At 38.0% G+C, this 14,902-nt stretch overlaps 1 protein-coding gene across 1 annotated transcript in view; it reads right to left on the bottom strand.

Annotated features, from left to right (window-relative positions):
* LOC127644932 (gastrula zinc finger protein XlCGF57.1-like) overlaps positions 1–14,902 on the bottom strand; it is a 39,585-nt gene that overhangs the window by 16,118 nt on the left and 8,565 nt on the right. The window contains exon 3 of the mRNA XM_052128387.1: positions 7,935–8,729. Within this exon, the coding sequence (XP_051984347.1) occupies positions 7,935–8,729 (795 nt within the window). The remainder of the gene's footprint in view (positions 1–7,934; positions 8,730–14,902) is intronic.

Below are 14,902 nucleotides of genomic sequence, written 5' to 3'. Positions count from 1 at the left end.
GACATGTGCAGTGCCTTACCCCTGCTTCATTTGTTTCATGCTTTAGAAGTTTATCATTTTTAGACACTGTTGGGTGCTTTTGTCATGCAATATATTTGATTGATTATTCTTGATCTGCAGTTCCCGTCTTGATTAGGAGTCTCAGCTGAGGGAAGAAAGAAGTGACGGACACCAGAGCATATCAGATCCTTCTTCAACGTTTATTGTCCAGCTCATCATTATATATGTTTGAGCTACATGTGATACATGAGTACAGAAACAGGAAATACATTCCTATAGACACATCCTCTTGCAGAACAGGAAACCGCTTGCAACTGTGTCTTGTAATAACAAAGTAAGCCATACTAACAAGAGAAGAAAATGTTGAGAGGTCTTCATTATTTTACAGACACTAATATTTTCTGCATTGTTATAACTTTTCAGATGCAGTAAATCCACCCCAAAGAGGCTCAAATAGATAAGCAGTGGTATTGTAGTTGTATTGTAATGACATATATCACAAGACAATGTTTGACAGGGTGGAGTTAAAAAATAAATAAAGAATAACCTGTTATTTCTGAGTAATTCTAGAATTTACATTCTCTCTTTTTTCTCTCCCCCCTTTTTGTCCCCAGTTTGGAATGCCCAATTCCCAATGTGCCCTAGGTCCTCATGGTGGCGTAGTGACTTGCTTCAATCCAGGTGGCGGAGGGCGAAGCTCAGTTGCCTCCACGTCTGAGAACGTCAATCCACAAATCTCATCTTGTGGCTTGTTGAGCGTGTTGCCGTGGAGAAGTAGTGCGTGTAGAGGCTTCAAGCTATTCTCCATGGTATCCACGCAAATCTCCCCACTTGCCCCACCGACAACGAGAACCACACATTATAGCAACCCCATGTGACTCTACCCTCCCTAGCAACCGGGCCAATTTGGTTGCTTAGGAGACCTGGCTGGAGTCACTCAGCATGCCCTGGATTTGAACTTGCGACTCCAGGGGTGGTAGTCAGCGTCAATACTCGCTGAGATATGCAGGCCTCTAGAATGTACATTCATAAAGGATTAGTTCACCCAAAAATGAAATTTCTCTCATCATTTAATCAAACTTATGCTGTCTCAAACTTGCTGACTTAATTCTGCAGAACAATCAAAGATATTATAATATTATATATGATATCTTTTTGTCCATACAATGCAAGTAAATGGGGATCAAACTTTCAAACTCCAAAATGGACATAAAGGTAATCAATACAACACCAGTGATATAGTAAATCTTGCCATCAGCCTTCTACATAGTGATCATGATTTAAAACTTGATTACACTTCCTAGTACTCTGCTCATGCCTCAAGCACTAGGAATTGTAATCAAGCTTAGAATCATGATTGTGCCTAGAGACTACATTGGCAAGGTGTAAAGTGAAAAATGAGTTACATTTTACTGTTCTCTCCCAAAACCGATTTACGAGTTCACTCATATAGCCCTGGAGTTGATTAAGGTAAACAGATTAGGCGTGCTTTCCATAATGGAGGGGCTCAAGTACGGGACTGGGGTTGCACTCTGAGATCCCCCTAGACTAAGTGACAAATTTTGAAATTACAATTGGTATAAACCTCTGGAGTTGCATGGATTACCTTAATGTTGCCTTTAAAATATCTCAGTTTGAGTCTGCAGAAGAACGTCATACAAGTTTGAGACAACATCAGGAAGAGTACACGATTAGAGAAGAGATTTGTGCCTTCATACAATAAATGAATCATGGTTTTACATTTACATTTACATTTATGCATTTGGCAGACGCTTTTATCCAAAGCGACTTACAGTGCAATTATTACAGGGACAATCCCCCCGGAGCAACCTGGAGTTAAGTGCCTTGCTCAAGGGCACAATGGTGGTGGCCGTGGGGTTCGAACCAGTGACCTTCTGATTAACAGCCCTGTGCTTGATGATGCTGGAGGAAACAGGTAGACAAGTATCTATATCCACACTAAAACAAGTCATATTTTGTCAAAACCTGAAAGGCTGCTCAGCAAGGAAGTAGCCACTGCTCCAAAATTGCCATAAAAAAACCAGACTACTGTTTGCAAGTGCAAATGGGGACAAAGATCTTACTTTTTGTAGAAATGTTCTCTGGCCTGACAACTGTGAAGCATGGGGGTGGCAGTAGGGCGGCAGATAATGGGTAAAATGATTATTTTACTAAAAAAAAAATCCATTAACGTCACACAGGGACGTAACACCCATTATTTCCATCATTTATAAAACACAAAGCCTCAAAATAAAATAGCAATTCATGCAATAACTTATATTATTTCATTATTTTACATTGTTATTTAACAGTTATGATAACAGTAAAATATTGAATTACAATCAACACATGCTAACTTGGAGAGTAAAAATGCAACACAGGGTCATATCATCGATGGATGATTTTACAATCTTTGTAAATGCACTACTTAAAAGTACATATTAGTAAAATTATATTACAAATATGTGTTAAACATGCACAGTAGTTTATATTAGGTACATTTAAGAATAAAAACTTTAAAAAAAAAATATATAGTATTTTTTTACTTACCTATCTTATTGTTTCCCTATCCTTATTGCCAGCTCAGACAGCCTTGATATGTCTGGTCATCTGAAAATGAGATAAATTAGTTTAGTGCTGGCATAATAATGTACTTTGCCCTTTGCACATTCTGTTACAGCTTGAGACATTTAAACATATTTTATTTAAACTTCAATTATCAAATTTGAAGTTAGTAATTATGCACTCTTTATTTGGGACAGGAGAGAGAGAAGTGATAGGAAATGATAGCGAGAAGTATGAGGAGTAATACAACTAACTGGATTTGAGTTCTGGTCACCCACACCAAGGTTATAACAGTTTAAAAATTCATTTTCAATTTTTCACTCCAAATTAGTTTAGTTTTCATTTTGTTTGTTAGATATTTGTAACTAGTTTTTCAGTATATTTAGTTTTTATTTTAGTTTTTTTGGAGAATGGGGAAAACATTGCTGGACTCTCCCCAATGTCCAATTTGTAAATGATATTATTGCAGGTGGCCGACATGCAGGATTTTGCTTAGGGCCTCCGTATGCTTAGAAATGGCCCTGCTAATAGTATAGCTCTGCAATAAACACGATTCTCCGGGACAGAAATGTAAACTGCGCTGGGTAGGGAAGGAGGCTAATGTCATATGGCAGTCAAAGAAAATACTCCATCGCCACCATTTACAGCAGGGGTGCTCACACTTCTATGGAATGAGATCTACGTTTTCATGATATTGCATCAAGATCTACCATAAACAATATATATATATATATATATACATTGTCACAATACCAATATTTCTGTAGTTTTTAGTGAAATTTGACAGTTCTTCTTACTAGCTTATCACAACAAATAATCACATTAAAGAAATAGTTTAGCCAAAAACGAAAATTTGCTGATAATTTACTCACCCTCAGGCCATCCAAGATGTATCTGAGTTTCTTTCTTCATCAAAACAGGATTTAAGATTTTTAGGATGTCATTTCTGGCCTCCTCCTTTAAACAATGCAAGTGAATGTACTCCATTTTTTGACGGTCCAAAATGCATATTTAGGGTACATCAAAATAATCCACATGACTCCAGTAAATAAAGTTCTCTGAACCCAGATGACTGATTATTTTTAGAAACAAAACAATACTTATATACTTTTTAACTACAAATGTTCGCTTCCGTACATCTCTGTGATGCGCTCTCATGAGAGGGATGACGTAAGCTCGTTGGTAAGGTTGTGCGTGAAGAAGCAGGAAGACAGAATGAAATGCCACATAGAGTCTAATTACTACTGGTCTTATCTGTATAATACACAGGGTATTTAATAATACTCATATTCAAGTGACCTCTAAAAAAAGGCACTTTTTGATGAAAACATAAAACGAGTAAAACACTTTGACTCACAATAAATAAGTCTGAACATGTCTGTTTGTAGTTCACCTCAGTTTCAGTGAACTTGTTTACATTAAGCTGATCTGTTCACTGATGAATTTTGTTAGAGGTGAATAATGTTAAAAAATAAAAAAATTTACATTGTATAATGGGCTAAGATTACACACTCTCTCACCTTTTTTCTTCATGATAAGATACACACCGTGACGCATACATACAGTACATTATGATTCACTATGTTGCGAGGCATCAGGTTTTAATCTAGCTGCAGAAAGTGGGCACAACGGATGAGCATCTCGGCATGAGACAGTATATCAGCCGGGAGAACTTTGAAACACTGTTTTTTATGCGACTCATATAAGCAGCTCTAACCACATTGAGAAATGCCATTTTCGGAGTTTGTGCTTATTTAAACATACCTCTACCTTATTATTCAAACAAAGCCAGCTGCTTGGATTTCTTAAAAGATTAAAATATCTGTAGGGTATTCCAGAAAGCAGCATTAATCAACTCATGTATATTGGTACCAGAATGCCATTTGGTTCACACAACCCTAAAACTCAGTTTATACACATTCACTGACTACGTTTACATGGACACATTAAAGCGGTTTATTGCAAGAAAGCGGCTTATTGCGAGAATGCAGCATTCCCGTTTACACGCACTGTATAATTGGTGTACTCTACGCTCATATACAAGGCTCGGTCAGCAAACAGGTTTCTCTATAGCAATGTCATTTTCCCAGGACGCTTGTGTAAATATTAACATGACATCTGAGAATGACTTCGCTGTTTTATTGCTTGGATTTACTTACAGATATTCCAGCGTTGTTGCTGTGTTTGTTAACTTTCCATCGTAACATCAAGCACAATTGTGCTGCAATAGTGGGGTTTCCCTCTTACGTAATATGCATATATGCAAACATGAGGAACAGTCGATATTTTACATCGGTGTGTGTAAATGGGTGTAGTTTATAACGTGTGCTTTTTTCCACTGTACTCCCAGAAATATGGCCTTCTTTTCACTGTGTTGACTTGTTGGTGGGCTCCGTCCTGTGATGTTTGTTAACCTGACTGTTCATAAACATGCATACTCCTCAAAAACCTCTAATAACACTGCTTATTCGTTTACATGACCACATAAGCAGCATTCTCCAGGATAAAACCAGGGATGTTAAACCACTTTCTATTAATCCCTTAAATTCTCGTTTACCTGATGTTTTAGAACGCAGCATTCAGCAAAACCTCTGGAATAAACGGTTTTCTTAACTCCGAAAGGCATTCTCAGCTGAGTGCCGTATCCACGAGTCACCATGAGTACGAAAAGCTTTAATAAGTTTTAATGACTATGAACAAGGGTTATAATATAGTCTTCACCAACAATTGTGAGTGTCCTTGACAAAAAAACATTGTGTGAGTTAAGTTCATAAATCTATAAAGCTTGACTGTACAGTACTTGTAGAAGCCAAATGTAACATTTATAGTCACCCACAATAGTTGTAAAAGGATAAAATCAATCAATTATTTGATTTCAAATCCATTTGTAACAAAGAAATAAAAGTGAAGCCCAATTTAATTTGACCATTTTTATGTGATATGCTAAAGGGTAATTTTGTCATTTGAATAATAACTTCAAATATAGTACATACCAGTTAAACAAGGTTATTATCATTTCTATGCATAAATACAGTGCATCCGGAAAGTATTCACAGCGCTTCACTTTTTCCACTTTTTCTTATGTTACACCCTTATTCCAAAATGGGTTCAATTCATAATTTTCCTCAAAATTCTACAAACAATACCCCATAATGACAACGTGAAAGAAGTTTGTTTGAAATCTTTGCAAATTTATTAAAAATAAATAAATAAATAAAAAAACACATGTACATAAGTATTCACAGCCTTTGCTCAATACTTTGTTGAAGCACCTTTGGCACCAGTTACAACCTCAAGTCATTTTGTGTATGATGCTACAAGCTTGGCACACCTATTTTTGGGCAGTTTCTCCCATTCTTCTTTGCAGGACCTCTCAAGCTCCATCAGGTTGGATGGGGAGCGCCAGTGCACAGCCATTTTCAGATCTCTCCAGAGATGTTCAATCTGGTTCAAGTCTGAGCTCTGGCTGGGCCACTCAAGGACATTCAAAGAGTTGTCCCGTAGCCACTCCTTTGTTATCTTGGCTGTGTGCTTAGGGTCGTTGTCCTGTTGGAAGATGAAACTTCGCCCCAGTCTGAGGTCCAGAGTGCTCTGGAGCAGGTTTTCATCAAGGATGTCGCTGTACATTGATGCATTCATCTTTCCCTCGATCCTGACTAGTCTCCCAGTTCCTGCCGCTGAAAAACATCCCCACAGTATGTATGATGCTGTCACCACCATGCTTCACTGGCCAGGTGATGAGAGGTGCCTGGTTTCCTCCAGACATGATGCTTGCCATTCAGGCCATTGAGTTCAATCTTTGTTTCATCAGACCAGAGAATTTTATTTCTCATAGTCTGAGAGTCCTTCAGGTGCCTTTTGGCAAACTCCAGGCAGGCTGTCATGTGCCTTTTACTGAGGAGTGGCTATCGTCTGGCCACTCTGCCATACAGGCCAGATTGGTGGAGTGCTGCAGAGATGGTTGTTCTTCTGGAAGGTTCTCCTCTCTCCACAGAGAAATGCTGGAGCTCTGTCAGAGTGACCATCGGGTTCTTGGTCACCTCCCTGACTAAGGCCCTTCTCCCCCAATCGCTCAGTTTGGCCAGGCGGCCAGCTCTAGAAAGAGTCTCTGTGGTTCCAAACATCTTCCATTTACGGATAATGGAGGCCACTGTGCTCATTGGGACCTTCAATGCTGCAGAAATTTTTCTGTACCCCTCCCCAGATCTGTGCCTTGATACAATCCTGTCTCGGAGGTCTACAGACAATTCCTTGGACTTACATTTACATTTATTCATTTGGCAGACGCTTTTATCCAAAGCAACTTACAAAAGAGGAAAACATAAGCGAATCATCTTGAGACAGTGGTATGAAAAGTGCCATACTACAAAGTTTCACTATCATCAGAATAGTATACAAAACAGATTTAAGTGCAACAAGAATTGTAAATATAATTTTTTTTTTTTTTGTGGCCGGTTAAGTGATTTTGGAAAAGATGTGTTTTTAGCCGTTTTTTGAAGATAGAGAGTGAGTCAGCTTCACGGATTGAGTTGGGAAGGTCATTCCACCACCGTGGTATGATGAAACTGAAAGTCCGGGAAAGTGTTTTGGTGCCTCTTTGTTTTGGTATGACAAGGCGACGTTCCTTAGCCGACCACAGGCTTCTGGTGGGAACGTAGCTCTGCATAAATGTTTTTAGGTATGCTGAAGCAGACCCAGTGACTGTTTTGTATGCCAGCATCAGGGCCTTGAATTTAGTACGTGCATGAACCGGCAGCCAGTGGAGAGAGACAAAGAGTGGTGTAACATGTGCTCTCTTAGGTTCATTAAAGACCAGACGTGCTGCTGCATTCTGGATCATTTGGCTTCATGGCTTGGTTTGTGCTCTGACATGCACTGTTAATTGTGGGACCTTATATAGACAGGTGTGTGCCTTTCCAAATCATGTCCATTCTACTGAATTTACCACAGGTGGACTCCAATCAAGTTGTAGAAACATCTCAAGGATGATCAGTGGAAACAGGATGCACCTGAGCTCAATTTTGAGTGTCATGGCAAAGGCTGTGAATACTTATGTACATGTGATTTATTTAATTTTTTTATTTTTAATAAATTTCAAACAAACTTCAAGTTGTCATTATGGGAATTTGTAGAATTTTGAGGAAAATAATTAATTTAATCAATTTTGGAATAAGGCTGTTACATAAAATGTGGAAAAAGTGAAGCACTGTGAATACTTTCCAGATGCACTGTATTTAATATGCTTTTTATGACTTCCAAATAACATCCACCAGATCTAGTTCACTGACTGAAGTGTTACAAAGCCCTGAAATTAAATTCTCACTATGACAGTTTTGGGCAACGCTTTTTTAAATGAATCTTCAGACTACGTGATTGGCTGAAACTTTTCCCACATGAAGTGCATTTGAATGGCTTCTCTCCAGTATGAACTCTCACATGTGTTTTTAGGTTTGATGATGTAATAAAACTCTTTCCACAAAAAGAGCACACGTAAGGCTTCTCATTAGTATGAGTTGTCATGTGTCCCTTTAGATGTGATGCCAGCGTAAATTTCTTGCCACACTGATCACAGTTAAATGGCTTTAATCCAGAATGAAAGCGCAGATGAAGTTTGAGATTGCATGCTTGAGTGAAACTCTTTCCACACTGAAGACATGTAAAAGGCTTTTCTCCAGTGTGGATTCTCATGTGCCGCTGAAGACTTCCTTTATGTGCAAAAGTCTTTCCACATTGAGGGCATGTAAATGGCTTCTCTCCAGTGTGGATTATCATGTGAACGTCAAGCGGTCCTTTCTGTGTGAAACTCTTTCCACATCGATGGCACGTGAAAGGCTTCTCTCCAGTGTGAATTCTCATATGCCGCTTAAGATCTCCTTTATGTGCAAAACTCTGTCCACACTGAATGCAGGGGAAAGGTTTCTCTCCAGTGTGCAGTTTTAAGTGAGCATTAAGGTTTCTTTTTTGTGTGAAACTCTTTCCACAGTGAGAGCAGCTGAAAGAATCTTTGGCTTTTGTTCTTAGATTTCTTTTTTGTGATAATATATTTTCAGGCTTTGAGCCACCAAAATCTTCTTCACCAGTGATGAAATTATCAAATGTCTGATACTGATGTTTCTCCTCCACGTCACTCAGTTCTTGACTCTCCTCTTTCATTTCCATCAAGTCTAAAATGAATATAGAAAATGTGAAAAAGAAATACAACTGAACCCCTTTTTAAAGTATCTGCTTTGTGATCTTTTATCTGCTGAAATTGAATTCTCTCATGTAGATTCTGGAATTATTTAAATGTAATTTTACAGATTCTTTGATTTTCTAACAACTGCCAGAACTAGTGGACTATCTGAAGCTTTGATACCTTTGGGCGTTTTCAGACCTGTTGCTTGTTTGACTAGTTCCAAAACGGGCTAAAATTGTTGTTACAATGTTGCATTTTCTTTTTGCAAATTCAAGATGTGCTCAAGTTGACACAGTGTTTGTGCGCTCTTCTGAGATTTAGCACATCCATTGAAATAAAATGACTAACATGTAGAAAATGGTCAAACTATAAACATTTCAGAGTATAGTTTGTGTTTCAATTTATGTGCCGCTGCATTGTACAGAATGCATGTTCCAGTCAGAAGTTGCACTGCAAATATTCAGTCACTCGGATATGAGTTGTACAATTTCTGTAACGGTTATTTTTTATCTGCCATTAGTTAAAAATGGCAGTCACAAAGCTCTCTCTCTCTCTCTCTCTCTCTCTCTCTCTCTCTCTCTCACACACACACACACACCAGTATCTGTTCTGTCGCTATCCAAAAGAGGGAAGTGATTATACTAAAATGACCTCAGGAATTATAAACAACTCCTATTTTAAATTAAAAGGTAGTCACCAAAAGGTAATATCCATATTTTGACAACAAATTTCAGATGTCATCTCTAAAGATCCATCAGGTATGTTTGTGGTTTTTAGAGGTATATTGTTTGGATATTGTAGAAAACACCAGGTTCGAAACAAATGCCCCAAACAAGCCAGCTGTGAAAACGGCCTTGATGTCTCTCAACAGTCTTTATGAAGAATCAAGAATGAACACCAACCTCTTTGTTCTTCAGTATCTTCATGTTTAATTCTGCATGATTCTGTAATACTGATGTCTTCACTCTCCTCTTTAAACTCTTCTTTAACACACTTCATTTTTGCAATAGTATGCCAGTAAACTTCAGATGTTACACTTGCAGTTTTATACCACCTTCTTTCTTTTTTCAAATGTAGGACAATCTGCCAAAAAATACATAACAACCATTCAAGTCAATTTAACAAACATCAAAAGCTGTTTCAAACAATCCTGCACCAAAAAAACATTTCCATTCTCCAGCACAGTTACACACAAGTTCTGGAGAAACAAACATTGAAGAATTAAAAATAGTATCCATACAAGTATTAACACATTTAATTATCAACTTACAAAGTGTTGAACAAAATAACTTTTCTCAATCAAATCTTAAGATATTTGACAAAATCAGCATGAACATACAACAATACTTGCTTGTGCATCTGCTTCACTCTTCCTCTAGTTCACATTTCTACACAACTCTGTGAAATAGTCTTTATTTATCGCCCCCTGGAGGCAGGGATGAGTATTGCACCTCTGAGTATTAAAAAAACAAAAACAGGCTGCAGACAGTTACTCAAAGCTTCCCTTCACAGAGCATGTTTGTGCCATTTAGTGGTAAAAACATAAAAAAACAGCACCTTCTGAGGCCTTTTTCACAAAGCTACTTAAAAATTCGGTTTCAAAGTTTCAGGTTGACAAAACCAGATAGAGCCAAACCATTTTAGATCAGGTTAAAAAGTCACATATTCTCAGGAAACATGGGTGTAAACAAACACTTTCTGCACAACGACCTGAAATTACCCATTGATATTGTAAAAAATGACCATCATGTACACCATCTCGGTGCATGTCTGAAAAAATTTAATTGGCCTATAATTTATCAATTCCAACACTACAAGAAAAAACGAGCTTGTTAAATGCATAGGAAAAGAATTTTCCATTTTCTACCTCCATGACCAAATTCCACAGGAACTTGCCAGACATCAGAAAATACTGTATCCCGTCCTCAAGCAACACAGGCAGGCTGGCTGCAACGTTTTACTAAAGGTTGATAAATAATACATAAATGGACAGGTTTTTAGATATTTCAAAATCACTCCTTGGTTTTTCTCTGAATGAGGAGTCCAGCAATGAAAGATGGAAAATGCCTCCATATAACTTTAATGTTTTGTAACTGAGCGCATTTCTCACCTGTTAAAGCATAAAACCAACCTCAAGCACTCTGTCTCTAGCCACATCACACGTCACTCTATGATAATTATTTAAAGATCAATGCACTGCGTGAGGTTGTGTTTGGGGTTATTTTATTTGTAATGCTGTGATTTATAGTAGTTATTGTGAGTTATTGAATAATGCTGTGACATTTCAGTATTGGCTAAAATATTGGCAGTGATTCTATTATTAGGGCGATAATAATGTTTAGATTTCCCTGGATATTGGCCAATAATATACGAGCCCACGATATATCATGCATCCCTAATACTTAATAAAGTTCAGCACTATTTTACATTAGTTTGAATTAATAATATACTGTATGTACAGTAGATGTTAAAAACTATCGGCTGATTAATCATTTATCGGCCTGGTTTCCCACCTTAGTTATCAATTTCGGTGAAACCCACTATCGTTCAACCTCTAGTCCAAAGAAATGCCAGCCAATTTTTCTTGGAAAAAAACTATGACCAATATTGGTCTATTCTACGGTTAAAATGTCCATTCTGTTTTTAGATGTAAAAAGTTTTACATGGTAAATCCCCCAAATCTCCATAGATAACAACTAATATCTGTATATATCCTAATGTTCCATTTGTTACGCATGTAAAATAAAGTTAAAAATGTCTGACTGTACTCAAACACAAACATTGTTGATTGATCTTTTAATGTCCTTAAAGTAGGCAAACTTTAGTAGCTAAATTACCAAAATATGTCCCTGGAAACAACTAGTGAAACATAAAAAAATTTTATATAACCTTTGATCTCATGCAATTGATAATTTATCTTGGCCCATGCACCCAAATGTTTCTGTCCACACTGCTGGATGATAAAGATGATGAAAACAAGGAACTTGTCAAAAATAATCCAAATAACCATCAAGAAAAGTCTCAGAGCTTTGGTCGAGGGTTCAGAATTTTATTTGTGAGGTCTTGAGCACTCGTATATAATTTTATTCTGCTCCAGACCTTATATTTTGGGTGATGGGGCGGTAATTAACATAGGGAACAAACATTTAAAAAACTGGGTCCTTATGAGCATGATGATCAGCAGGAAGGTCATTCTTAGGGAATGGAAGTTGGCTGGTACACTCTCATTTCATGAGTGGTGCACAGAGTTGGACAGAGTGCCGGCTTTTTTTCCCGATTAATTTTTTTTATTGATTCACATAAATGAACACAGAAGAACAAAACAGGTATACACAGAATCAATCTTAACCCCCATTATCACCCCTTCCAATCCCACCATGGCCCCAACAACATCCCAGTTGTTGCAAATGATATAGGCACACAAACACAAATAAAAAATATAATAATTATAAATCACCCATCCACAAATGACATACGCCCATTTCTCCACGAACATGCTGTGCTTCCCCCCATTCTTCTAAATGACCCCTCCTCAAAAGGCCACCACCATACCCATCTCCGAGCTCCAGTCCCTTAAAATTATCTGCCTGGCAATCATGATACTGGTTAAGACCCAACTCTTTATGTGTCTGTTTTCAATGTTGATGACCGCCCCATCACCCAAAATGCAGAGTCTGGGGCAAAATGATACCGAATGCCTAATACATTGCACAGCAGACTCTGAACCTTTAACCACACATTCCTGGATCTCAACACACCCCCAAAAGACATGGGTTGTCTCCATCAACAACTGGCATCACCAGTAGGTGGGTGTTTCTTTATTACCAAGCCTATACAATCCAGAGAGTGTCCAATAGAACCGATGTAAAATCTTGAATTGCATAAGGCGGAACTTTGTGTCTCTAGATGCAGTCTTGATATTTTTTAGAATCCTAGTCCACTCTCCCTCATCCAATTCCAAGAGGGGTTGAGGCTCTGTGCCCCAGACTCTGAATTAACAGGGAGTAACAAACTGATGCTTAATGACCTTTTCCAAAAGCAGTAATCACCACTCTCATAGTATCTGCCACTTTAGGGGGGTGTACGCTATTCCCAAAAATAGTACAGAGCAAGTGGCGCAGCTGTAAATACCTATTTTTTTTATTTAGGGATCCCAAAATGTTGAACCAAATTTTCAAAGGATCGCAACACACTATTCTCATATAGGTCACCGAGTGTAGTAACTGCCCTCACAATCCACTCTGACCAGAAAAAGGAATTATTAATATGTAGTTTGGGGTTCAGCCATAAGCTTGTGGCAAGATTTAGATAAATATCTGAATTAAACACTTTTGTCCATACCGAGTGCAAATGCGAGATAATGGTGTAATTTAACTTCTCTGGTTAGATGGATAGAAAGGCTTTGCAATGGCAAAATAGGGACAAGAGTTTCCTGTTCATTACAAAACCAGGTAGAGGCTTTTTCAGGTTGAAGCGACCATTGAGCCAAATGTCTGAGACCGAACGCATAATAATAAAACACCTTTGTCAATCAGCCTATCCAGTTTATTGAAATGTAATCTGGGATGCCTATTCCAAATGAAATACTTTGCTATGTTCTCAAATTGCTTGAATTAAGAGAGGCAGACATCTATAGGAGTGACTGTAGTAGGAAGTTGAATTTTGGAATACAGTTCATTTTTTTAACATTAACCTTCCCATTCATCGATAAATGTAATGAAACCTACCTGCACATCACTCGAAAACCTTTTAATTAAGGGTGGAAGGCAGTTACTGGGCAGTACGCTGTCAGAGCAAAAACTTCAGATTTAGACCAAGTGATTTTGTATCCTGAGAACTTAAAGGAATGAATAATTATGTGGAGGCAAGGCATAAATCTAGTAGGGTCATAGACGAATAATAAAATATCATCTGGATAAAGCAGAAGCTTATTTGCCATACCTCTCGCCATCACCCCTGGAAAATCCTCCTCTTTTCTTATTGTGGCTGCTAATGGTTCCAGGGCAAAACAGAACAATAATGGGGAAAGAGGGCAACCCTGCTGGGTGCCCCTATCCAGAGTAAAATAATCTGAAATTAATCCATTTGTTTGTACCGCTGCTTCCAGATGTCTATTAAGTAACTTATTCGAACCAATAAAAGTATCCCTGTACATTTCCAAAATCTTAAATAGATAAACCCATTCTACCATATCAAATGCCTTTTCGTCGTCAAGTGAGATGGCAGCGACAGGAGTCTGATCAAAAGCAAAAGTTCTGGACCCAGTTCTGTAGCATAGCGGCAAAGCCGTCTGGCCCCGGAGCCTTTAACAAAGCATTAATTACCAAGCTCCTCCAAGGTTATCTCAGAATCAATAGATTTTTTTTTTCTCAGCCAACAGTTTAGGAAAGTTCTAATGGTGTCACAAATTTTCTAATCTCCTATTCAGTAGACAAAGATGTGGAACTATAAAGATCAAAACAGAATTCTTTAAAAGCATTATTAATATTAGTGGCCGAGGGAAATATTTCACCACTAGCACATTTCACTGAGAGAATGGTAGATAAAGACTCTCTCAGTTTTATATATTTAGTCAGAGGTTTCCCTGCTTTGTCCCCCAACTCAAAGTGTTACTATCTTGCCCTGAATAGCCAAAACTCCACCTTCCATGACAAAATAGTATTATATCTGTATTTCAATCGGTTCAATTCTCTGAGGCCATTAGACGACATTTGGTGATTCAGCTCTGCATCTGCACTTTTAATATTCCCTTCCAATTCAACGAGTTCTTGCGCTTTGGATTTTTTGGTAAAAGTGGCATACTATATGATCCGGCCCATAAGAACCACCTAAAATGTCTCCCAAGCCACGGCCACAGAGGATACTGTGGACCAGTTGGTCTCCATATAGACATTGATTTGAGCCTTTAGCATTTGTTGGCATTCAGGATTTTGCAAGAGGGATACATTAAAGTGCCAACTACATGATTTACTTTTCTTGATATGTGGCAACACCTTTAAACACACTAGAGCGTGATCTGAGACTAAAATGTTTCCAATTGAGCAATCAGCTCAGATGAAATGAGGGACTTAGATATACATTTAATTCTAGTGTAAATCTTATGGACTGATGAAAATAATTTATAGTCCCTACCAGATGGGTTCAAAAGTCTCCAAATATTTG

The sequence above is a fragment of the Xyrauchen texanus genome, chromosome 6 (assembly GCF_025860055.1).
Source record: "Xyrauchen texanus isolate HMW12.3.18 chromosome 6, RBS_HiC_50CHRs, whole genome shotgun sequence".
Taxonomy (NCBI): Eukaryota; Metazoa; Chordata; class Actinopteri; order Cypriniformes; family Catostomidae; genus Xyrauchen; species Xyrauchen texanus.
The sequence above is the reverse complement of the archived record's forward strand: the minus strand, read 5'-3'. Positions and strand labels throughout refer to the sequence as shown.